Source organism: Antechinus flavipes, chromosome 1, assembly GCF_016432865.1.
Source record: "Antechinus flavipes isolate AdamAnt ecotype Samford, QLD, Australia chromosome 1, AdamAnt_v2, whole genome shotgun sequence".
Classification (NCBI taxonomy): Eukaryota; Metazoa; Chordata; class Mammalia; order Dasyuromorphia; family Dasyuridae; genus Antechinus; species Antechinus flavipes.
This window is the reverse complement of record NC_067398.1, coordinates 17601031-17627452: the sequence shown is the minus strand read 5'-3', so window position 1 is coordinate 17627452 and position 26422 is coordinate 17601031. Positions and strand designations below refer to the sequence as shown.

The 26422-nt window shown below is 44.0% G+C and overlaps 1 protein-coding gene across 1 annotated transcript in view; it reads left to right on the top strand.

The window, feature by feature from the left end:
- Positions 1-26422, top strand: part of FAM107A (family with sequence similarity 107 member A) — a 128156-nt gene that overhangs the window by 65279 nt on the left and 36455 nt on the right. The window contains exon 2 of the mRNA XM_051979945.1: positions 17516-17579. Within this exon, the coding sequence (XP_051835905.1) occupies positions 17516-17579 (64 nt within the window). The remainder of the gene's footprint in view (positions 1-17515; positions 17580-26422) is intronic.

The following is a 26422-nucleotide window of genomic DNA, read 5'->3' as shown; positions in this document are numbered from 1 at the left end:
TTTCAAAAAGAGGATGGGGGGAGAGAGATCCTGGAAACTCTTGACCAATGAGCTTGAGGGATGTGCCTGGCAACATTCTAGAACAGATTATTAAACAGATGGTCTGCAAGCACTGAGAAAAGAAAATGGAACTGCAACGAGCCAAGCATTGGGTTACGAAGGAAAAATTGATTCAAATTAACCTAATATTCTTTTTGTAATAAAGGTTACTAGATCTGCCTGCATCAATGTATTCTAATATCCAAAGCATCTCTGAATGTTCCAACTTCTGTGACTTGGAGCAATGTCATTTCCCTGAGCCTCAATAGGAAATTTGAGTTAAATGGCCTCCAATTCTCCTTCCAGCTCTAGAGTGAAGATTTTCTGATGCCATCTGATTTGGGAAACAATGGTGTCCATTTAATTCAGTAGGGGACAAAGTCTTTTGATAATCCTTTGGATAAAATGGAGAAAGACAAGCTAATCACTCAAAAATTCTAAATCTAAACCCCCATACATAGTAGGTATGAGGAAATGAGCATGTAATTATTGGTGATTAGTTTACAAAGTATTTGTAAGGTTTGCAAATTGTCTTATAAATAATATCTCATTTGATCATCACAACACCATTTAAAGTAGGTGCTATTATTATCCCTATTTTATAGATGAGCACACTGAGGAAGACATTTCAAGTGACTTGCGCAGGGGAATACAGTTAGAAACAATCTAAGGCTGGACTAGGATCTAGGTCTTCTGGGTCCTAGATTCAGCAATCTACCCACTGCACCATCCAGCAACCTCCAGATGATAAAGCAGTTAATTGTATTGATTTTGCTGTGGTTGGGTCCTTTCAGTCGTATCTGACTCCATTTGGAGTTTTCATGGCAAAAATACTGAATGGTTTGCCATTTCTTCCTCTAGCTCATTTTACAGATGGAGAAACTGAGGCAAACAGGGTTACGTGAAGTGCTCAACCAAGGTCAAACAATTAGTAAATGTTGATGTCACACAACTAGTAAATGCCTTTTTGACGATTGGATGAGGTCAGATTTGATTCCAAGCCCAAAGCTCTATCTAGCTGACCTAGTTGGCTTGATAGTGAAGTTAATGATAAGATTTTCACAATAATGAATGATCTAGTCAGATTTCCATTGGAGTGAACCAGAGAACTGCCCTCATCTATTCACTATTCTTACTAACGACTTGGATGAAGACATAGAAACCAGGCTTTCCGAGGGTGAATTATCCTGAGTTTGGAAGGACGACAGAATCAGCATGCAAAGGAATGATCAGGATGGCACAATAGACCAACAGGAAACAAAATAGGGATGACTAGAAAGTCTTGTACTTTGGGTCCAAAAATTATCTGAAGAAATACGAGAGAAGAAAAGCTAAGTTTACTGTGGAAAGAATTAAGGATTTTGATGGATAAGCTCAAGATGGAGATCCAGTTCTCCTACAGGACTCTGCTTCTCTGTAAATCAAGTCAACAAGCATTGATTAAGTATCTATTATGTACTAGATACTAGGCAATATCTGCTCTCAAAGAGCTTATCTTCTAAATGGGGGAGACAATATACAAATGATTTTCTTTAAAGAAGATAATTACAGAATAAGTCTTTGCAAACCTTACGAATACTTTGTAAAGTAATCATCAATAATTACATGCTCATTTTTTCATACCTACTATGTGTGGGAGTTTAATGAAGGCTTCTGAAAGATGAGATTTTCGCTGGGACTTGAAGGGATTATAAGGCTGGTCTTAATATGGGCCCAGGCAATCTTTCCATGCCAGAACAAATTTAACTAATTTAGAAGAGGGTCCCCCTCCCTTTCAACCTCTCAGAAATAATCATTCTACTCCATTTTGCCTCAAAATTTCCCCAATTTCCTAACTGTATTTTATCTCGATACTATTTCTGGGATCAGCAGTGAGAGAGAGATAGACACAGAGCCAGAATTACAACTTCTTGACCCTTAGGAGAATTAATTTGGCCATAGGGAGGAAGAGTCTTGGTGATATCACAGAGATTAGTCCAATCCCAAAGGCAGTCACCCAGGGAGAAGGGACAACGGTCACTCGGGGAGTGCAGTCTCTATGCTTCTAGGGAGTGGGGGAGTCTGAGTGCATCAGGGTAAGAGTACCATGGCAATGGACCTTGGTGGAGTGGCCTGGAGGTGGACGTGCCCGCTGTCCGATGCCAAAGGAGCAGGAAGCCAGGTTTAGAGATAGATTAGGATCCATGAGAATAGGTGTTGATGAATTCTTTGTACTTGCATCCCTAGCACCCGGCACACAGTAGATGGAGTCCACCAAGATAAGTGTTTGTTAATTGATTGATCAAGGAGATGAAGTAGACTTCCTCTACAGGGTTGGCAGCCCGACTTGATTTATGCTCATTATAGCTCTAGATAGAGGGATAGATTGTGAGATAAACACTCATGCACACACATGTGCATAAACATACATGTATATATACACATGTATATACATACACATGTATATACATATACATACAGACACATATATATACATACACATCACACACATATAGGCCCATAACATAAACATTCAGAGAGCCAGAACTCGTGTGGAACAATCAGGGTTTTGCTCAGGTTTCTAAATTTAGAGATCTCTGGCAGAATTTACAATCCTTGTGTAGCATAGAAACAACAGAGTTTAGCAGATGGTTAGTAAGAGTAATGAGTTCAAATTGGGAGCTACCAGATTCCCTCAAATCAAAGTGAGCCCCTCCCTGCCCAGCTCTGTTCTGCTCCTCTCCTTCAACAACCCTTTGCCTCCAAGATCCCTGCTATCTGCCCAGAGGCTCTAGCTTCTTGCCCAACGTTCTGGGTGCCCTGCAGATGGATTTCTAGAAAAGGGCCCCAGAAACAAATCTGCTTCCTCCTAGTTTGTTGCTAGAGGGGTGCAAAAGAAATCCAAGATGTGCCCCGCCCTCAGGGGCTTGAAGCCCTGGGCTCGCTGTACATGGTGGCTGAGTTTAAGAAGTAGGTTAGGAAAGAGTGCCCGGTCTAGATCATATTACCTGGGGCTGAGGAGTGCAGGAATTTCAGTTTCCGAAGGAGGGAGATGGAGAAGGAGAAGGAGGGAGGGGAGAGGGGGGGACGGGGGAGCAGTTCAAGCCTTCAGTGCATTGTCCAAAGGAACCATTCCAGATAAATATCACCTAGCAACCGGCTCCAAGGTATAATAACCTTCAGGGGACCGTGGAGAAACACAAAGACGTTTTGTTGGTGGCTGACTTTAAGAGCACATGTTGAAATTGTTTACTAATTTAGATGCCAACTTGAATCTGAGCTCAGATGACTCCCAGAAAAACAGCTTGTGGGGTAATGGGAAAGGAGGGTACATGGATAGAGAGCTACAGGAGGAAACGCTCAGCTGGCTGCCCTTCCGTGGACAGGCAGAGAAGCCTGTTTTTCCTTCTCCTTGTGAAGCGTATGAGAAGCTGGGTATATAGAGGGCAACCAAACCTAGGGTTTGGGGTTACCCCACAGGTGACTTGGGGAAGGAGCTAGAGTGAGATGATTGGGGCTGTATTTAAGGCACCAAGATTTGGGGATCTCTGAGCCGGAAAGGACTTTAGAGACACATCTTCAAATCCGATGAATGTTCTCATTTTACAGATGGGGAAACTGAGGCTCAGGCAGGTTATGCGACTTGCTCAGGATCACACAGATGAGGAGTCTGAGGCAGAAATTAAATTCAGGTTATCCTTGTTCTAAACCTCATAATCTATCCACTGCACCATCTAGCTGATCCTACAGTAATGAAACAGCTGAGCTCAGTATCTAGAGGTAGCCATTCTCTGTAGGGGTTGGGTTTGGGGTCTCTATGATTTCATTAGGGGAGAGGGAGCTCTCTGCCTCTGGAGGGACCTCCATCTCTGTTTTGCAACAGAGACTCAGAAGGGCTAAATCACTTACTTTGACTCACACAGACTCTATAATCTATTTTGAATTCAGATCTTCCTCATTTGGAGGCTGATTCTCTATCCTCTGGGCCACATTGCCTCTCTCTAGTTAGCAGAAATTTAATTAATTAATTGATTGATTGATTAAAGTAAGAAGCTTGCCACTCCATCCCCGCATCCATCTCAGCTTTAAGCATCCCCAGCAAAAGCCCAACCAATAACTCAGGATCTTCAAGACCTCTGTGCGGTGTCCAGAGAAGCCATTCCAGAAAAATACCACCTAGCAATCAGCTCCGGGCCCCCCACGAGTGGCAGCCTCCTCAGGTCTCTCTCCGCCCCATCCTCACAGCAATGTTTGGGGTCCTGCTCCCCCAAACACAAAAACTTCTTTAGAGATTTTGTTGGGGGGACAGGGAATGGGTATAGCTCTCCTTTGGAGGTCCCTTCTGAGCAGGGGCCCTTCTGGCCATATTCCCTTCACCTTCTAAACTTGCCTGTCAGAAGCTTCTTTTTAATAAAATTAATTTTTAACTCATAAAAATATTTTTTCTTCTCTCTCCATCCATGCCCCACAATGAAAAAGAAAAAGAAAAAGTAAACCCAAATGCAAGCATGTATAATCAGGTCAAACAAATCCCCAGCTTGGATGTGCCCAAAAGTTGTAGGTCTCTTTCTGCTTTGTGAATCCATCCCTGCTCTGCTGAGAGGGGGACAGCTTGGGTAACAATCAGTTTTTTGGAATTACCGGTGGCTACGGTATAGACCAGAATTCTTGAATCTTTCAGAGTTGTTTTCCTTTATAATATTTCATTGTATAAATTGTTCTACTGGTTCTGCTGACTTCACCTAGTTTTCAATTCATACAAATCTTCCCAGGTTTTTCTAAAGCCATCCCTTTCATTATTTCTTGTGGCCCAACAGTGCCCCATCACTTTCACGTACTAGACTTTGTGCAGCCATTCCCCAGTTGATGGGCACCCCTTTGGCTTCCAATCCTTTCACTTATTTTGCCTCTCTCTAAATTGGGGATGCCCTACTTCCAGAAAGAAGTCTTACTCCTCATTATTTTGGGATAAAACAAATCATTTCTCACAATCCAGTAAGAATTATCTCAATAAAAAGCAGATTTCCATTCCATTTGCTGGAATATTTCTCCTCCCCCTGCCTCTCTTTCCCCTTCCCCACTGCCAATGGCCCAAGGACAAGTTTATATAAGTTGGGATCATATGCTAGACAGAACAGTTGCTCAACATCACTAGAGAAGGCTCGACAAAAGGGGTCGAGATAACACTTTCCTGTGTAGTTTTCTAGGGCATTTTGGAGGTTCCTGGCTTCTATGGTAACCCGAGGGACATGTGGGTTGTATAAAGTGAGTTTTGTCTGTATTTCATCCTTCACCAAGTTCTCAGAAAATGCTAGGTCCTGGAAATTTGAGCTTTGGGGTCTAGTCTAATTCTGGGCAGCCTGATATAATTGACAGCTGTTTTACTGGGCTTTCTTGCTCTAATCCTAATAGATTTCTCTACACCTTTTGACACTAGCCAGGAGGGAGTAAAGTCCAGTGGGAAAAGCATTGGATTTAGAGACAGGGAAGGAAAGGGAAAGGACACTTTTCAGTGCCTACTATGTGCCAGACACTGTGCTAAGGACTTTACAAAACATTATCTCATTTTATTCTTAAATTAAACCTAAGAGAGAGGTTCTGTTATGATCCCCATTCTATACATGAAGAAATTGAGGTAGACAGGTGAAGTGACTTATCCAGAGTCACACAATTTGTGACTGAGGCCATTTGACTCAGTTCTTCTGGATTCTCTGTCTCAGGCTCTATCCACTGTGCTACCTAGCTGCCCATATAATTGGTTTCCTTGTAGGAAAAGGAGGAATAAGTACCTACATGTGCCAAACAGAGTGCTTAGATGCTGTTATTGACCTTATTCTACAGATAAGGAAACTGAGGCAGACAGAGATTAAATAATTTGCTCATAATATTATTGCTAATAAGTGTCTGAGTTTGCATTTGAACTCAGTTTCCTGGCTTTAGATGCGGGGTTTTACAAATGTGCATCTAGCTGCCATAGCTATTGGCACAGGACTTGGGTGTCAATCCTGGCTCTGCCATTTGCTATCTGTGGTACTTTGACCAATTTAATCAACCATCCTGGGCTTTGACCTTCTTATCCACAAAATATCGGGGGATAAATTCACGCTCTAACCCTTCTAGCCTTAAAGTCTCCTACCTAACTACTACCCTGAGTAACCTCCTTCTTACCCACAATCACCCCATAACTCATTCTATCATATGAAGGCCATTTTCTCTTTTTCTTGTCACCTACCTCCTTAGCAAGGTTCCCTAGACTTCAAGTACCCCTCAGAGGCAAGCAACATGGTACAACTAATCAGTTCTACAGTGGACAGAGCACTGAGCTGGGAATCAAAAAGACTCATCTCCTGAATTCAAATCCAGCCTCAGACACGTTAACTGTGTGACTCTGAACAAGTCATTTACCCCTGTTTGCTAATCTGTAAAATGAGCTGGAGAAGGAAATGGCAAACCATTCCATTATCTCTGCCAAGAAAACCCCAAATAGGGTCATGAACAGTTAGATACAACTGAACAAAAACAACAACAGTGGAAAAGTAGAAAGAACTCAGGGACTTAGTTGGGAAAACCTGGATTCAAATCTTGCCTCTGAAATTTCCTACAAGTCATTCGACCTCTATGGGAACTCACTTTCCTCACTTCTAAGTTTGGATTGAACTGCATCGACCTAAAGTCCCTTCTAGCTTTGGATTCATGAGCCGTTCTATCTCCAGTCCTGAGTTCTAAACCTACATCACAAGTTAGCCATCATCCCTGCCTAGATCTGCACTCCAGATTCAGTTTGTCAAAAATGGAGCATCTTTTTCCATCCATATAACTTCCTTCAACATTCCTGCTTGACGTACCACCATTCACTCGGCCCACCATGGCCGCCATTTTAAAGTTTCCTTGGATCCTTCCATTTCCGTTCTCTCTAACATTCAAGCGATTTCAAGGTCCATTCAATACCATCTCCCCAAGCTGGAACAATTGGATTTGGAGCTGGAATGAGCTAGAAGGGAACTGTTGAAATCTGAGTCCAACTCCATTTACATATGAGGAAACAAAGACATTTGTCAAAGATCTATAGTGAATAATTAGCAAAGAGATTTGTCAAAGATCTACAGTGAATAATTAGCAGCAACAGGACTTTGACCAGCATTTCCTGACTCAATATTCTTTCCACCCCATACTGCCAACTTCTTGGATTTCTAATCAGTGCCCTCCTCCTTCTTCTAACTGCCAACATTCAATGCCAGCCTTCATTACCACCCACCTGGACACTTTCAATACCTTCCTTCGAGAGGCTTCCCCCTCCCCTCCCTGCTGAAAATCGCACCATTTCCTGCATTGCCCATAAAATCCTTCTACATACAACTGCTGGTTTCACCTGGCTGCTGAAAAATCTTTATTGTTAACCAAATGAAATCCAAACTCCTCTGCCTGGTATTAAAAACACTCTGGGAGCCACTAGGTGGTGCAGTGGGTAGAGCATTAGCTCTGAAATCAGGAAGACCTGAGTTCAAATCCGATCTCAGACACTTCCTACCCGTGTGACTCTGGGCAAGTCACTTAAACCCAATTGCCTCAGCAAAAAACAAATAAACAAACATTCTGGAGTCTGCTGTCACCCAGCTTTCCTTCATTGTCTCCCCAACCACGATCCCCCCCCACTTCAGCTACCGACAACCCTGTGCCCCCACGTTTGTGCTTTTTGGCTACAGCTTTCCTTGTTATGATAGTCCTCTAATGGTTGAATCCCTGACTATCCCTTAAAGCCCAGTTCAACATCACCTCCTCTAAGAAGCCTTCACTGATTGCTCTTGTTGATAAACCATCTGGACCCAGACTAGACCTCAGATACTTACTAGCTATGTGATCCTGAGCAAATCACTTAACTTCTGCTGCCTCAGTTTCTTCATCTGTAAAATAAGCATAAAAATAGCATCTACCCCACTGGGTTATTGTGAGTACCAATAAGATAATATTTGTATAGTAATTTGTGAACCTTAATTTTACAAATTCTAGTTCTAGACTACAAATTTCAACTCCTTTGTTGCATCCCCATAATTCATGCAGAACGACCCACATTGTGGGAATGATGCAGGCATTTAAAAAATAATTTGGCATTGCATCTAATGCATTCTGAGATCTTCGCTTCTAAGTTAGACTGTTAACCCTTTGAGGGCTGAGACTGAGGCTTTGTACACTCAGCACCTAGCGCATAGTAGGCATTTCATATGTACAGAGGGTTAATTTCTTGCAATGACAACACACCCTCCCACATTAGTCACCTCTCAGGCAGCTTTGCCCTAAAAATAAGAGCTCCCTTTTGCTATAGCAATAACAAAATCCAGGAGGGAATAACAGGGAAAGTCCCATTCCAGGTTAGTACAAAATGCATCCAATATCTAGGAGTCACAAAGGAATGCCCACTTCTAAGACCCGGACCATCAAGGTGCAAGGACATTGGCTGCTTTTGCGGCCCGGCGGAGCAGGCGGCACCTTTGCCATTACTTCAGTGAGAGCTGAAGCTCTCCTGGCTGGAGAAAAAGAGCCAGAAGGGCATTTTCTGGGGCACGGGAACCTGAGAGGGAGTGTGACGGGAAATTGACAGTGAGACGACCCGGGAGACTGAGATTTGGGAGGCTTTCCTTACTCGAAGACGGTGACCTCATTACCACATTTCAGCTGAAGGAATTCGATACAAGCCAGGTGTAACTGTAGCTCTGAACCCAAACAATTCTCTGGGTTGGGACTTTTTTCTCCAAAGAACCTTCGAGAGGATCATCTGATGGTCTCAAGAGGAGGAAGAAGAGGAGGAGGCGGCAGCCCCAAAAGAAAAGTATCTTGATTTTTGAGCTCAAGAGGTTGAGTACTGAAGCCAGTTGTTCAGAGTTTCTATTGTTCGTGCCCCAAGAGCTTCAGAAGGCATCGGCCCGGGCCCCCGCATTTGGAAAACCGACACCCCACTTTCTCCTTAGACACAGAACAGGGCAGGGACACTGCCTCCTTCTTGCCCAATTGATAAAATGGACGGATCAGGAAAGGATGGATCAGATTTTTTTCCCCATTCCCCAGATACAAAATCTTGGCTAATAAACATCTCTCAGGGAAGTCAGCGGTACCCGATGTTCTCTGATAAAATGGCAGCCCAAAAGAGGCCGGACCCCTGAAGTGAAAATGCATTAGCCGCTGGCTCTGGAGCCCTTGGAAGTTTTCCCTTGGAGCAGGGGGTCCTCTCTTCCACGGCCTCCTCCACAGTGCTCTGGCAACTGTAAAAGCTTAACACTGCAAGCATCCCAAATCATGTTCCCAATTAGATCTGGCATTTTTATATGAGTTCAGAGTCTTATGAAACCCAGTCCAGCTCATTATCAACTCCCGGAATATGAATCAAGGGAATCATAGACTCTCCAGGCTGGATGGGACCTCAGAGACCCCTTCAAAAGCCCCCTTCTCAGGGGGCCACTAGAGAATCCCCCAGCCTCTGAGACAGCCTATCCCATTCTAGATAATTTAAAGAATTAGGAAGTTTGTTGTTTTTTACTGACATCAAACCTAATTTTGCTTCTTTTCGGCTTCCACCTGTTTCTTGTTCCTTATTCTCCCTTCCTGGGAATGAGCAGAACAAAATCTCTCTCTTTTACCTCCCAAATCTTCCAATGCTGTTGGCCTCCTCTCACATCTACCTTGGCCTTTTTCCTCTCCAGGTTAAGCTTCCCTGATCCCTTCACCTGAGCCTGCGAGGTGTGTTCCCCAGGCTCTCATCATCCTGATAACCCTTTGCCAGATGCTCTCCAGCATATCGCTGTCCTTCCCAAAATATGGTGCCTCAATTGAACTTAATTGTCCAGTTGGAATCTGATCAGGGCAGGAGTATCAAGGCCCTCCCTTTCTTCCTCTTTCGGTGGAAAGCATTAGCTTTGAAGCTACCCAAGCTACACAGAGTCTCCAAAGCTTCACATCAACAGCAACTTTTCATCCTGAGCCAGTTTTCTCCTCTTCCGGACTTGTGGAATTGGTGCAATCAACCCAAGAAATGAATTTAACATCTATCTCCATTAAACTTCATTTCCCTAGATGCTACAGCCTGTCAAGACTTTTTTTAAACCCAGATTATAATCCCAGATGCCAGTTGACTCTCCAAAATTCATGTTTTCTGCCCAGTGTAATGTCTGTGCCTTCACCCAAGTCATTGATAAAAATGAGGAAGAATATGGGGCTATGGAGACAACCCTGTGAGATCCACTAAGGACCTGTCTCCAAACTCAGCCCATTAATGACTATACTACGTCCAGTCATTCAGTCAGATCTAAATCGACTCAATATGTCCTGTCATCTAGCCCCTATCTCCCCATCTTGTCCACAAGGATAATGTGAGAGGTTTTTTCCAATATTTTACTTGAGTAAATGATGGCACTTCTGTCATTTGAGAAGTGCTTGGACCTGAAGACAGGAGGAGGTGGGTTTGGATCCTTCCAGGATATTTACTAATCTTCTCTCTGTCTCAGTTTCCTCATCTGTAAAATGGGAATGGTGATACTTGCCCCATGGAGTCACTGTGAGGATGAAATGACATGGAGTGTGTAGAATATCTCACAAATCTTCCATCCCAATGTAAATGTCAGTAAGAGCCGAGGACATGCTGGTAAATACTTAGCAATCAGCGCTGGCAGGGGGGAAATGTACACACGGCACACTGTGAAGTTTAATTTACAACATTAGCATTTTCCCCATCGCTTTCTTAAGTCGTCTACTAACAAAACAATAAATCAAATCCTCATTTAGAAGAGGCAACTGAATCAGAGTAGAAGAATCCAGTCATCTCTCTATCCTGCATCATCAAGATCCTATCACCCTCACATAAGGACCTGATAAATCTTTTTTCTTGCCCTCATCATACTGGCCTCCTCTGCCAGCCTCAGTTCACTCTCGGGGCTAGTGCTCCTGATGTGGGACCAGTCAGCCCCATGAATTACCCTTGCTTCCCTCTTTCTAAAGTGAGTAGTTGAACAACTACATGTTACAGTGGAAAGGCAGCTCATCCTGGAGTCAGGAAGATCTGAATTCAAATCCTACCTCAGCTGCTTATTAGCTGTGATGACTTCGTGGACTTTTCACATATGGAATATGAGGTGGATTGAATTTGATATTCTCTAAGGTTCCTCCAGATCTAAATCTAAGATCCTATGATGTGTTCCTTGGGCGTCCCCATTTATCTTGTTAGATAGTTTCCATTTTTCCTCCTCATCAGAATAATTTTTGCTCAGAGCTCCAAATTTCATTCTTTCAATGTATCTTGGGCCAGTTTCTTCAGAAAGATTGTTGGATCCACCCATACTTTCTATGAACCATTTGAAATCTACTTTCCCCAAGTCTAGAGTTAGAGTCATTCTATGGTCACTTTTCCTCTCCTCTCAAGTTCATGAACTCTGTGATGAAGCAGAGGTTGCCACTTCAGAAGACAATCCCTCCTTGTTAAACAGATTCTATATACTAAGGCCATGGTCACTTCCTTCACCTTTTAAAGAAAAAATTATCAGTAAATCAAGTTACAGATTTATCAGTGGTTCTAATTTTGGGGAAGGGAGGAGAGGGGAAAGAAAGAGAAAATGGAAAGACAAAAAGAAAAAGAAAGGAGAGAAAGAAAGAAAAAGAGAGAAACAGAGAAAAGAGAAAGAAAGGAAGGAGAGAAAAATGGAAAGGAAAAAGGACAGAGACAGAGACTAAAAGAGAAAAAGCATGTTACACCAAATGTCTAGATAGTTACCTTTGTAATGTTTTAACTTTGTGATGTTTTGCAAACAAACCTAATTTCCCATCCTTCTATCCAGAACCTCTGTAGTATATCTCCCTATGTCATTTTTAGTTCATATTCATACTTAAATGTTCTCCAGTATGTTCTACCCCCATCCCTTTTATGTTCTCAGATTTCTCCATATGAATCTATCTCCTTAATATAAAGTTCTACTCCACCTACATTATCTATTATTCTGTTTGATTAAAGAATTCCTTTTCCTCAATCATATTCAAGTGACCAGCCCTTTCCCACCAAGAGTCAGTGAGAGCTAGGATATCAAATTTGGGGGGCTTTAAGATCTTTAAATATACCTTTTAACTAATTACCCATACTTTAGTTTTCTGCGTTTCATTTTATCTTTTCAGTGAATGTGCATTTATTTGCTCACCCATCGTCACACTTCCAAATAATAGGGAAAAAATCAAAAACAAAACCTCTTTGACAAATACACATAATCAAGCAAAACAAATTTCCCCAATGACCACGTCCAAAAATACATCTTATTCATTACTTTTCTATCAAATCAACAAATATTTTAAGTGATTACTACATTCTAAGCCCTGAAAGTGGATAGGAGATTTCACTGTCAATTCTCTGAAACTGTGATTAGATATTGGATTGATCAGAATTTTAAAATCTCTCCATCTTATCTATCCTTACAATGTTTTCATTATGGTATAAATTGTTCTCCAAGTCCTGTTTACTTCATCCATTCATACACAGCTTCACAAATTTCTCTTGAATCATCCCTTCTAATAGTTCTCAGAGTATTGGAGTGTGCCATCACTAATCATAAACCATCAGCCATCCCCTGATTGATGATTCATTTCTAGTTCTTTTTCTATACTTTATGCATTTGAACGTAGACATCCAAGGAGCACTAGGGATCTAGTTCTCTTTTGGACATTATGTCCTGTAAACTTATAGTCTTCTATTTCCTATTCTTTGTCCTGGTTATATCTACTGTTCTCTGTTTCCCCCTCCTCCCATTCTTTCTCAGTTTAAAACATCTTGATCAGATTCTCCAGTCTCTGGAGTATGATTTTAAACAGCCCTTTTTATGAAAACATCATCCTGGACTAAGAGCCCATAATTTAGGCCACAGTCCAGCACTCTAAATCCTATTCTTAGACATCTGCTCACTCCCCAAACGTGCCTGATTCTCCTGAATGTTCTCCCTTTGATTGGCAGAAGAGATGAAAGGCTCTGTCCAGGACTCTCTTCTCTTCTCTCTCCGGAATATTTTACTTGTGATCTCATTAGCTCCAGTGAGTTAATTATAGTCTCTGAGCAAATGATTCTGGGAGCAATTTATCCAACCTTAACCTCTGTCCTGATCTCCATCCTCATGGTTACAACTGACTGTTTGACATCTCTTACTGAATGTCCCAAAGACATTTACAAGTCTAAAATGGAACTTCCCAACCCTTTCCTCTTTCTGATCTTCCTATTACTGTCGAGGACCCCACCATCCTCCTAGTCACTCAGGCTTATAATACAGGGGCTATCTTCAACCTTTCTCTCTCTCCTCTCTCTCTTTTTCTCTCTCTCCTCTCTCTCTCTTTCTCTCTCTCCTCTCCCTCTCTTTCCTTCCCCCCTTTCTCACTCTCTGTCTCTTTGTCTCTGTTCTGTCAGTCTCTCCCTTCTTCCCTCCCTTCCCCCTCTCACTTTCTCTCCCTCCCTCCATCCCTTTCTCCTTACCTCCTTCTCTCTTTTTCTGTCTCTCTCTCTCTTTGCCTCTATCTCTATCACTGTCTCTGTGTGTGTGTGTATCTCTGTCTTCTGTCTCTCTCCCTCTTCCAATCCCAATCAGATTCCCAGTCTTATCTATTTTACCTTTGTAGCATCTCACCCACCCAGCCCCTTTTCAGCTCGAACCCAGCTCCCACCCTGGTGTGAGCCACATCATCATCATCATCATATCATTATCATCATCGTCATTATCATCATCATCTTCTCTTTCTCTCTCTCTCTCTCTGCCTTGAGATTCTGCCTTTTCCAATCCTTCCCTCAGATGTCAAATCGACCACCCCAAAGCTCAGATCTGAGCACATCACCTAATGCTCTTCATCCCACACCAATGGCCCACAGCTTCAACTCTCAAACCCTCTATTTGCCCTTTCGAGCCCTTTCTGAAGGTCAGCCCCCTCCCACCTTCCCAGCCTTCTTCCCCCTTGCTCTCTTCCCTACATGCTGTGATCCAATGACGACTCCTAGCAGTTGTTCCCATAAGGTCCTCCGTCTCTCAACGCCAGGCCTTTGCACTGGCTGTCCCTCCTGCCTGGAATGCACTCCCTCCTCATCGGGCTTCCCAGATCACCTTTAGACAAAATCCCACTTTCTTCAGGAAGATTTCTGAGCCCATTAATGCTAACTCCTTTCTTCAGTTGATAATCTCCAATATTTCCTGTAGTTCATAAATAGTCATTTGCATGTTGTTCCCTCCCGCATGAGACTGAGCTTTTTGAGGTCAGACTATCTTTCTACTTACCTTCTATCTCCAGTGCTTAGCACATAGTAGGTACTTTATAAGTGCTTCTTAACTTGACTAACCTGTGAACCAAAGAGCTGCAGTGTTCCGGCCAAACCAGAACTTCCTCATCAGACACAGAAATGCTTTGCCTTCTGGGAACCTGCCCCTTTCCGAGTCATCTGTTCTGCATCTTCCCCAAGGCTTCCATTCTCCCCTTTGCCCCCAGTCTCTTCCAATTCGTCAACATTATCACAAACATATTTTGCATTAATTATGCACCTAGTTTGTATGTATCTTCCTCTTTGGCAACTCTCTGGATCAATTCTTGTGGCGAAACGCTTCCGCCAAATGGCTCTTTGGGAGGTCACAGATTGCTGCCCAAAAGCTCCCCCTTACTTTCTGGGCTGCGGACATCGTAGGATCTCCAAGTTAAAGGGATTTTCAGACTCGTCTAGTCCAATGTGTACCTAAAAGTGAGTTTCCTCTATAAAGCACACAACACAGCCTTTGCCTGAAGACGCCAACGCGTGAGAACCCTCTCACTACCCCTCGGGGTGGCCAAATGGCCCCTAAGGTCTCTTCCACATGATAATTATCATTTACATCTATAGAATACAAAGAACTTCACCAATATTATCTCATCTGATTCTTATAACAACCTTAATGATGATGATATCTTCACTTCACAGATGAGGATACCTGGCCAGACAGATATTAAATGACTCGCTCAGGGTCACACTTTGACTGTGGGCAATTTTGAACTCAGATTTTCCTAACTCCACTATAGTGCCTAGCTACTTTTAGCTTGCAAATTTTTTGAGTCAAATCTAAGTTTTTCTCTTTCAAACTTGCACTCCTGTCCCCTGAAGTCAGACAGAGTCTTCCATGTGTCTCCTAGGTCTTATTTCCCCCATGTGACAGATACCTTCCCAGTGTCTTTATTTGATTCTTATATAAAATATAATAATATATTATCAAATATTAATTTATATAGAATGAAATGAAATTCATCAAAATTTATGAAATGAAAAAATAATAAATAAAAATAAATAGTAAATATATATTAAAAAATAAAATAAAACTGAGACCCTTCACTGGGATAAGATGATGGACTTTGACCTAGAAGGATCCCTAGAGGTCATTGGTTTAGTGATGAAGGAACTGAAACACAGAGAGCTTAAATAGGCTTGACCAGGCTCCCAAGGACAATAAACATGCGAGCCAAGGCCCCAGTCCTCTGTCTAAACAGGTGCTGCTGTTTCTTTTTACACCAAGCTGCTCTCTAACATTCAGCTGAATGAACAGCCATGGAGTCAGTCCATCAGTGCACAGATCTTAGATCAGAGCTACAATTGAGCCCTTTATTGACTAGAAGGAGGGGAAGCCACCGGGATTGTACATCACTGAATCGTCATCAGCTTCTTCAAAAGCCCGTCTTTGTAACAATAATTTTCTGTTGATGTTGCTCCTGTGAGTCAGGAGATAGTGAAGACTGTGAAGAATTAAAATTGGGGGCCGCCCAAAGGGGAAGAACGTGGCCGGCTTGGGCAGACCACCACACGCATACCACGGTGAGCAATTAATTGGGAAGCAGGGTCCGAGCTGTGCTTTTGGAAGATCCCTTTGGCAGATGAATAGAAGATGAACCACAGAAGGGAGAGACCAGAGGCTGGGAGACATATTGGCAGCTACTGAAAGCCTCTAGCCAAGGCATGGGTGGTCATGTAGCTTAGTGGTTAGAGTCAGAATGGTCCGAGTTCAAATCTAATCTAGACAGTTACTACCTGTGGGACTCTGAGCAAGTCACGGACCTTTTCTGCTACCAAGCGAAGCTGCCATACACACTTAACCAATCCACGAGACCTTCTCCCTTCAGAGACATGGCCTTTTCTCTCCTCAGAGAGCCTTGTGTTTAAAGACAAATGACGACCTTCGGTTTCTGGAGCTTCGCCAAATATAAAAACTGGCCTTATTTTTCATGAATTCAAGCATGGAAGACTTGGCAGGAACACACGAGCATTTCTTTGCACCCCAAACTCTGCCTGTTCCGGAATTGTTGAATTATAATTCCAATGCAGTCACTCAGCGCGGCGCTGGTTAATGGGCTCTGGAAAGGGAGCCTGCGACCGACTTCTCGACATCCGGTATTGTGTGTTTAGGCCGTTGCCGTTGCTGCAGCAATCGAATTAAATGACTTCTAACTCAGGTAGCTTTCAGCTCTGTATCTATAATAACATGTTCTCTCACGAGCAAATATCTTCTGGATATAATTCTGCCGGACACAATCCTGCCTTTCAAATGCTCAGCAGCATCCTTGTTTATTTGAAGGGACTTCTCACTATTGGGACAGTTAGTGATCAACATTCTGAGTGGATAGATACCAGCCCTGAAGTCAGGAGGACCTGAGTTCAAATCTGACCTCAGACACTTAACACTTCCCGGCTGTGGGACCCTGGGCAAGTCACTTAACCCCAATTGCCTCGGGGGGGGGGGGGAATTCTGAGTAGAAAGGAGACCATCTAGTCCAATGCATCAGTTCTGCAAATTGCAAAATAAGACTTGGGATGGGAAGAGGCCCAACTCAATCACCTCATCATTTTGAAAGAAGAAAAACATAGGCAAGGTGTCGGAGGTCACACTTGTTCAAATGAAGCCACGCGTGAAACCGCCTATTTTGGAGCCGTGACGTCCGAGGGGCCCCGAAAAGGGGACAGAACTCAGCACAGGATTCCCTTGTTCTCCAGGCAGCAGGGCAACTATCGTATGACCTTGGCCAAGTAACCTGGAACAGCTTCCGCGGCTTCGGTTTCCTCGACCGAAACGTGAGTGGATTGTTGCACATGAGCTCTGAGATCGTTCTGACCTGGGATCCGGAGCCCTGTGATTCTCTGGAAACAATCTCATTGACTTGAATAAAATAACTTTTGTTACTCTCCTTTGTCTTTGCAGCGTCTTCATTTTCCAAGGCAGCCCTCCTCGCTTTCCTTCCCAAAGATCCTTCTCCCGGGGCAACTTTGAACAGTGGAAGGATTAGTGAGGGATGCTGGGAGTCCAGAGGAGCCTGCTTGTCTCCCTCAGACGTCTCCCATCCTCCTCCTCCCCCAGACTATAGCACATACACGCACACACACACACACACTCACACACACTCACACACACACACACACACACACACACACACACACACACACACACCCCAAGAGCAGCTCATCTATTTTACTTTTCTTTCTCTGTTTTTGCAGAAAGAATATTCTTCTCAGTCCAAGTTTCACAATGAAAATAGGAAACACAGTATGAATGGCTCAGGTAAGTCAGAAACTAACCCGGCTAGAGTTACCCAGGGCAGCGAACCTAGAAGAGTGACCTTGTTCTCCCCAGCTCCGAGGTTGGATCCTTGGGAAGGTGCCCCCCACCATCAAGAGGGTGCAACCTCTCCAAATGGGTCTGGCTTAAGATCCTCTTTGGCTCCCCACTTTATTAAGGCCTATTTTTTTCAACTTCAGATTGAAAATCTGAGATTTTATTCGAACTTTCTAACTATTATGATGTGAATTAACAAATGCATTAAAAAGTTCCCCTTTTTATTGAATAAGTACTGGATATCATTGGTATAAGGAACTCCAGGCTGGGAAAATCTTTCTACCAGTGCAGGTCAGCACCTTATTGATGATTTCTGAATTTAGATAGTTATTTAGAGCATGGATGGAGTGAATGATTTGCCTGAAATCAATAACAGTCTGAGGTAAGATTTGAACCCAGGGCTTACTGGCTTCAAGGACAACTCTCCAAACTTTCTATCCTCTATTTTCTTTGCCCCTGTGTATGTATCTCTCTCTCTCTCTCTCTCTCTCTCTCTCTCTCTCTCTCTCTCTCTCTCTCTCTCTCTCTTCTCTCTCCCTATTCTCTCTCTCTGTCTCTCTTCTCTTTTTTCTCTCTTTATTCTCTGTCTCTGTCTGTCTGTCTGTCTGTCTCTCTCTGTGTGTGTCTCTCTTTCTCTCCTCCCTTGCTCTTCTCATAAAGAACTATTTGTGGAATAGTAGAAAGAAAACTTGGATCTGAATCCCAGGGGATTCCTTTCTGCCTATATGCTCCTACCCAAGTCTCTTCCCCTTTTTGGGTCCCAGTTTCTTCCTCTGTCAAATAAGAAGGTCCCTTCCTGCTGAGCTGATTTGATGGTCCCATGAGCCTATTCTGCGCTTCATAGCTTCTCTTCCAAGTTTCTGACCTCTCTTCTGCTCATTACCAAACTTTAAGTATTGTATCTTATGACTGACTATCCAGACTACATACAGTGCTCCCAAATTTTGTTAACTTAGGCAGTTAATATAGTCAAGTTACCAGCACAGATGTAAGGATCTGCTGGTAAATATTTAACAATCAGATCTCTGGAAGGAAAAAAATGTACACATGGCACATTTTTAAATTATATCTACATTATTTCCATCTTCCTTATCATTTTCTTAAGTCTAAACAATCAATAACTGAATAAATCAAGCCTTGGTATTTAGCAGTGACCTATCCAAGATTTAAATAAATACTCAAATTCACACTCACAATATTTAACCATCAGTTTTCCACACTGAAAATTTAATAATCAGTTCTCCAGAGCCAACACAATCTGGCGCCAGCTAGGATAGAAAAGGACAAGCACTACCCTGATAATCAATCCATTTCTTCCAAGGAACTCTTAACAATCACGCCAGTATGCTCTCTCTGTAAGAGGAACATTCTTTATTTTTCTTTTCTCTTTCCACTTGCTAAGACATGGATGACATTTCCAAGATCCGAAATGCCTGACTAAGGTTCACTTCCTCCCTTTGTTGCTCCCCACTCATCCCTCGATCATAAATTTCCAAGGTCATAGAACAACTTGAAGGGAACCTGAATTTCTCTAAGACTTACCTTGCCACATCGGCCTGCTGAAAGTTATGGGAAAGGAGCTTGCCGTGCTCTCGTAATCCAAGGCCCTGTCCAGGGGTAACATTCAGTAAGTACTTCAGAAAGGCAACATCTCTCTCGTTCCATCTACCTCCTGGCCGTTTGTCTCCTGCTGCACCCTTGCCATGCCCAGGTTTCGCCTTAGACTTTAGATGGCCCTAGGCTATCGCGGGGTCTCAAAAATGCACCCAACAAACAAGAGCCTCTTTAGGTCAGGGGTAGCCCTGTTTGACGCAGCCTCCATTCTCCACATCAGCTCACTTAGAGCAAAGGATTTACAAATTCTATTCCCTCGCCCAGAAGCTGGCTTGGCAGGAGCCAATTCCCAACGAGTCTCTTGATAATGGCCAAAGGTAGGCCTGTTCTCTTTCCATCTGTCCATCTATCTCCCACTGTCTTTCTGGAACAGTGGGCCAAACTGGGCAACTTATCCCCTAGGCTGCTTCTTGGAAAAAGTGTGTCAAGGACCCCAGAACTAGAGACGTGTCAGCTACTGTCATTTTTTAAATTTTGGCTGAATTTTGTCACATTATTCTTTTTTTTTTTTTTCTGCTGAGGCAACTGGGGTGAAGTGACTTGCCCAGGGTCACACAGCTAGGACGTGTTAAGTGCCTGAGGCCAGATTTGAACTCAGGTCCTCCTGACTTCAGGGTGTCACATCATTCTTTTGGCTTTCTTTTTCTTCTTTGTGTGAAAAATTCATCCCTCAAGTAAGTTTTCTTGTATTTCTTTCAATTCTTGGGATCATGGATCTTAGACTCAAGATCTGTAGGGGGACTGCAGGGAATAATCACTTCTGACTTGAGGATGGGGAAAGAGAAGGATCTGTACAGAGCTACTGTTAAAAACAACCTCTCTCCTGGAATTGAGAACTGGAAAGAGCACAAGGTCATACATCTAGATCTAAGAAAGATCTTAGAGACCAATGAGTCTAACTCCCTTCACTTTACTGATAAGGAGACTGAAGTAACGTGCCCAGATTCACACAGCTGGGAAGTGTCTAAGGTAGGATTCAAACTCAGGTCTTCATAGTCATCATTATTTGTGAAGAAATGAATTCATCCTCCTTTATCCAATTCAATAATCACTTGGTAAGGGGCTGCCCTCTATTGGGACACTGTGCCAGAGGTTACAGACATAGAAACAAAAATTATACAACCCTGTCTCTCAAGGAGCATGGATGTGGCTGAAAGGCGAGAAGTTGATACAAAGAAATCGGAGATATATAAAAGCAATTACAAAGCCTTTGGGTAATTATCATGAAGGATTGGGGTAGTGGAGACTTGGGGGAAGGAGATGCCTGCCCCAGGTCATGGTGAAGATAAAAAATAGGATTGGGGGTGAGGCAAAGAGACAGCTAGAAAGAGAGCCCCTTGTGATGAGAGACTGTTTAGAAGGCAGGATTGGGAGGGTGGGGAGACTGAGGGTGTGAGCACAGAGGGAAAGAGTATATGCCAGATAACTACATGGCACTTCCCTCCCAGAGTTGGATTGAGGAGAAAGTTACATATAAAGTGCTGGGCAAACCTTGAAATGAACTGCACGTGTATGAGTGTTATATCATTAGCTGTAGAGATGCTAGCTCTTTTTACTGAGACATGAGAGATCATGACATAAAGGATAATAGAAGAAAAGGAGGGGAAAGAAGGGAGGAGGAGAAACAAATGAAAAAAGAAAGGAAGAAAGAAAAGAAGGAAGGAAGGAAGGAAGGAAGGAAGGAAGGAAGGAAGGAAGGAAGGAAGGAAGGAAGGAAGGAAGGAAGGAAAGGAGGAAGGAAGGAAGGAAGGGAGGGAGGGAGGAAGGAAGGAAAGGAGGAAGGAAGGAAGGAAGGAAGGAAGGAAGGAAGGAATAAAAGGAGGAAGGAAGGAAGGGAGGGAGGGAGGAAGGAAGGAAAGGAGGAAGGAAGGAAGGAAGGAAGGAAGGAAGGAAGGAAGGAAGGAAGGAAGGAAGGAAGGAAAGGAGGAAGGAAGGAAGGAAGGAAGGAAGGAAGGAAGGAAGGAAGGAAGGAAGGAAGGAAGGAAGGAAAGGAGGAAGGAAGGAAGGGAGGGAGGGAGGGAGGAAGGGAGGAAGGAAGGAAGGAGGAAGGAAGGAAGGAAGGAAGGAAGGAAGGAAGGAAGGAAGGAATAAAAGGAGGAAGGAAGGAAGGGAGGGAGGGAGGAAGGGAGGGAGGAAGGAAAGGAGGGAGGGAGGGAGGGAGGGAGGAAGGAAGGGAGGGAGGGAAGAAGGGAGGAAGGGAGGGAGGGAAGAAGGGAGGAAGGGAGGGAGGGAGGAAGGGAGGAAGGGAGGAAGGAAGGAAAGGAGGGAGAGAGGGAGGGAGGGAGGGAGGGAGAAAAGGAGGGAGGAAGGGAGGAAGGAAGGAAAGGAGGGAGGGAGGTAGGGAGGGAGGGAGAAAGGGAGGGAGGAAGGGAGGAGGAAGAAGGGAGGAAGGAAGGAAGGAAGGAAGGAAGGAAGGAAGGAAGGAAGGAAGGAAGGAAGGAAGGAAGGAAGGAAGGAAGGAAGGAAGGGAGGGAGGGAGGAAGGGAGGAAGGGAGGGAGGAAGAAGGGAGGAAGGGAGGGAGGGAGGAAGGGAGGAGGAGGGAGGAAGGAAGGAAAGGAGGGAGAGAGGGAGGGAGGGAGGGAGGGAGAAAAGGAGGGAGGAAGGGAGGAAGGAAGGAAAGGAGGGAGGGAGGTAGGGAGGGAGGGAGAAAGGGAGGGAGGAAGGGAGGAGGGAAGAAGGAGGAAGGAAGGAAGGAAGGAAGGAAGGAAGGAAGGAAGGAAGGAAGGAAGGAAGGAAGGAAGGAAGGAAGGAAGGAGGAAGGAGGGAGGGAGGAAGGGAGGAAGGGAGGGAGGGAAGAAGGAGGAAGGAGGGAAGAGAGGGAAGAAGGAGGAAGGAGGGAAGGGAGGGAAGAAGAGGAAGGAGGGAAGGGAGGGAAGAAGGAGGAAGGAGGGAAGGGAGGGAAGAAGGAGGAAGGAGGGAAGGGAGGGAAGAAGGAGGAAGGAGGGAAAGGAGGGAAGAAGGAGGAAGGAGGGAAGGGAGGGAAGAAGGAGGAAGAGGGAAGGGAGGGAGGAAAGAAGGGAGGGAGGGAGGAGGGAAGGGAGGAAAGGAGGAAAGAAGGAAGGGAGGAAAGGAGGAAAGAAGGAAGGGAGGAAAAGAGGAAGGGAAGAAGGATTCTTGTTCTCAAGAAGTTTCTATTCTCCCAGGGGAGACAATAACAGCTAGCACTTAGAACTTTAAGGTTCACAAAGTTGTATATGCCGTTTGTTCTTCACAGCAGACCTGTGACACAAAAGCCATTATGATCTCCTTTTTAGAGATAAGGAAACTGAGACTGAGAAGTTAAGTCACTTGCCCAGGGATGCACAGCTAAACAACAGGTACACGTGCACGTGTTTATTAAAAACTAAACTGTACCAACAGGAGCCAGCAGCCACCAGACAGACAGCAGACACAGCCGGGCATGGGCCCAGTCAGGGCAGACAGCTGTGGTGGGGGAAAACAAAGTTCAAGGCGGATGAAGGGCCCCAACAGGTCAGGGGCGGACGGAGGCTCCAGCTCCACTGGACCATGGAGAGCTCCAGGCAGCAGCTGCTCAGATGCTTGACTGACTTGGAACACTTGGCCAAAGAAACTTGCCCTCCCGCGTCTAAAGGCGCACTAAATGCTGGCTAATTTGGACCCGCCATTCCTTGAGTAACAACCGGTGCCTTAATGATAACCAAGTACTTTATACGCAGAATCTCAGCCGAGCCCCCCAGCGGCCACCGAGCCCCTTCCCCCAGGAGCGGGGTGATTCCGAAGGGCTTGAACCCTTTCAGAAACGGATTGCCCAGTGATTAGTCAGGATGTGAACATGAGGCAGGCCCCAAATTATGGAGTTTTACCCTCACTGTGATCGTTTCTTTACAAGCGGCATCTGACTTCTTGCTCATACAGCCCCTAGCTTCACTCTGTATGATTAACTCTTGTTTACAGTACAGGAAACTGAGGCTGAGGGCGTTTAGTGAGCTGCCTGTGGTCCCACAGCTCCTTAGTGTCAGAGATGGGATCTAAAATCTGTCCTCCAGCATCCCCACTCAGCTCCCCTTCTGCTCTGCTCTCAAATGGGTTTTCCCCTCCTGTAAAGCATTGCTCATGTTTAGAGAGGACTTTAAATTCTGCCCCGTGCTTTCCTCCTCACCACTATCCTGCTAGAAAGGTGAGTAAGAATATGATCGTCCCCATTCTCTGGATCAGTAAACTGATGGTCAGAGAAGGCAAGAAGTCCTTGCTCCTGTCCTTTCCCATGCCCAGTCTCTCTTGTCTCTTGGAATCCTCTCCACCTACAAATCCTGGCTGGCTTGAATGCTGTTTCCCTCCTCCAGGGACCTTTCTCCATCCCCAGCACCTGCCAGCCGGCTCTCTCTCCCTCCTCGACATCTCTCAGGCTTTTGGCCAACTCTTCTTGATTCTTGCAGCCCCCCGTACCTATCGGAGTCACCCTCAGGGACTAGCATTGGACTGGATACCCAGCGATCTCTTAAGCAGCTTCTGAACTAGGTTCCAAGAGGCTCCCCAAATCTGCCCTTGTCTTCTTGGGCTAGCCAGAAATCTCCCCCCTTGGGGTAAGCCTCGAGAACTGCTTTTATTCCCCTTCTCCTAAGCTCTGGGGCATTTAGTCCTAGAATCCTAAGGGTCATGGAGTCCACTCCACCCGCCCATTTTGCAGATTAGGAAACTGAGATCCAGAGATAAAAGAGATGAAATGGACATTAGAGATTATCAACAGCAAAAAGCTATAAGCAATTTGATCGTTTTAATTTGCTAATTCTTTAAAACAAGATTTAAACAATTGGATAATTTTGAAATTTGATAATAGTTTTTTGTTTGTTTGTTTGCTGAGACAATTGGGGTTAAGTGACTTGCCCGGGATCACCCAGCTAGGATGTGTTAAGTGTCTGAAGTCACATTTGAACTCAAGTCCTTCTGACATCAGGGCTGGTGCTTTATCCACTGCACCACCTGGCTGCCTCAATAATAGTATGTTTAAATATTTAAATAATTTGATAATTTCTTAGTTTGATATTTATTGTAAAAAAACATGAACAATTTGATCATTTTAACTTGACAGCTGTTTAAAACAGATTTAAACAAGTTGGTAATTGTTTTTAGTTTGATCATTGTTTTTAAAAGATTTAAACAATTAGGTAATTTTTAATTTGATAATTTTTTTTTAAAGATTTAAACAATTTGACAAATTTGATAAAGATTTAAACAGCTGCCACGGCGGTTATATCTTATGCTATATTCCATTTCATTCAATCCATAGCTGTCTGCGTTAGTTCTCTGAGACCAAGGCTGTTCATTAAAATAAATCACAATTCATCTGCTTTAATGATATTTCCTATCTTTTCTGTACTCCCTGCATATTATATATAACCCTAGCTTAAGAAATGAAAAGGACCACAAAGGTCAACTAACCTAAACTCTAACTTTACAGAGCTCCTGTCCTTCCCCATGCCATTTTATCACCCCATTTGATTGACTGAGATCCAGAGAGAGGTTAATTGACGTACCCAAAGTCACACAGATAATGACAAAGGCAGGATTTCAATTCATACCCTCTGGCTCTAGATCTTGTACCAAACAGGACGTGAGTTCAAATACCCCCCCTGCACTTAGGACACCTTGGATGAGCAAGCCACGTTTCTTGTCTGAGCCTCAGTTTCCTCATCTGTAAAATGAGTGGGTTGGATTTGTGGGGCTTTTAAAGCCCCTTTCTTACTCTAGTCTGTGATCCTGTCATCTCAACATACACAATGACCGACTGACACCAGAAGAAAGTCCATCTCTGATTAAACCACAGCAGCTGCTTTGTCCTTATGGTTCTACCTTATTCCCCTGCACATCAGTTCATACATGTCTTATCCCGACTCTCCAAACTCCTTGTGTTCTTTGTACTCCATCCTATTCGTCTATCACCATCAGTTCAGCCGTTTCCCCAAGGATGGACACCCACTAGATCTCCAATTGGTGGCTGTAAAGGGCTGAAACGCTTGAGTTCATGCACTGAGGTCGGACAACCGAGCACTTGAGGCTAATACCCGAGTGGACAATACTCTATAAGCATATCCTTGGAAAATGGCCCTTCCCACTATGCTGTGCTGGCTCAATGATTGGTATATACAGAGAATTATAGGAGGGACTAGGGGGTGGAGTAAGACTGGCCAGAGTCACTTTTGGGCGGGAGATGAAGAAGGAAGGTCGTGGAGATCCTGCATCCATCCAATTCACTTCTACCCCTAAAGACCAAGAATAAAGACCAAGGAATTTTGCTTATCCTGACTCCGGCTGATTCTAAGGTATCCAGGGGGCTAACGTGGTCTTCACAATGGCTACCAGAGAGTTAGTATAAACACTTTTGGCCATAGGAACCCAACCTTCCAGGCTGGTCTTCCACCCTTCATGTGTCTTCCTGCTGGTGATATCCGGAGTCCTCGCCACACTCTTTCTCACAGCTCCGTCTTTACTCCTGTTACTACGGCTTTGCAGAATTCCCTTTGCCACTTCATTTTCAATCAATCAGTAAGAATTTATTCATCTATTTACTCACAAAAATCCATCATGGGAAGCAGTATATGTGATCGAGACAGCTCTGAAGTCAGGAAGAATCCTCCCTAAGTGATCCCGAGCCATCCTCTTCACCTTTCAGGCTTCTGGGCCATTTTCTAAGACTGATAGCAATAATGCTAACCTGTCTTGGGAATTTCCTCACCTATATACTCATGAAATCATGATTCCAGTCCCCATCATAAATCCCTGGGGATGGAAAGACAAAGATGAAATTCTCCCTCCTCTCAGAGTTCTTGGATTCTATCCATTTTTTCCTGCCTTTGTCATTGTTGTTCAGACACGTCCAACTCTTGGGTCTTTTTGGTAGAGATACTGGAATAGTTGCCTTCTTTCTCTGGTTTATTTTACAGATAAGGAAACTGAGGCAAAGAGGATCAAGTGACTTGGTCAAGATCACACAGCTAGTAAGTTCCTGAGGCTGGATTTGAATTCACAAAGATCAGTCTTAATGACTTGCTTTTCTTTCAAGCTGTCCCAGCCCCCATCTCTTTATCTTTTGAACTAATTAAGTATTTTATCTCCCCCTGCCTTCTCCATTGCACTCACAGGTCCACTCACTCAATGTGTAGACAAGATGGGTTCAATGGCCGGTGTTACTAGCTATGTGACCCTGACCAAATCA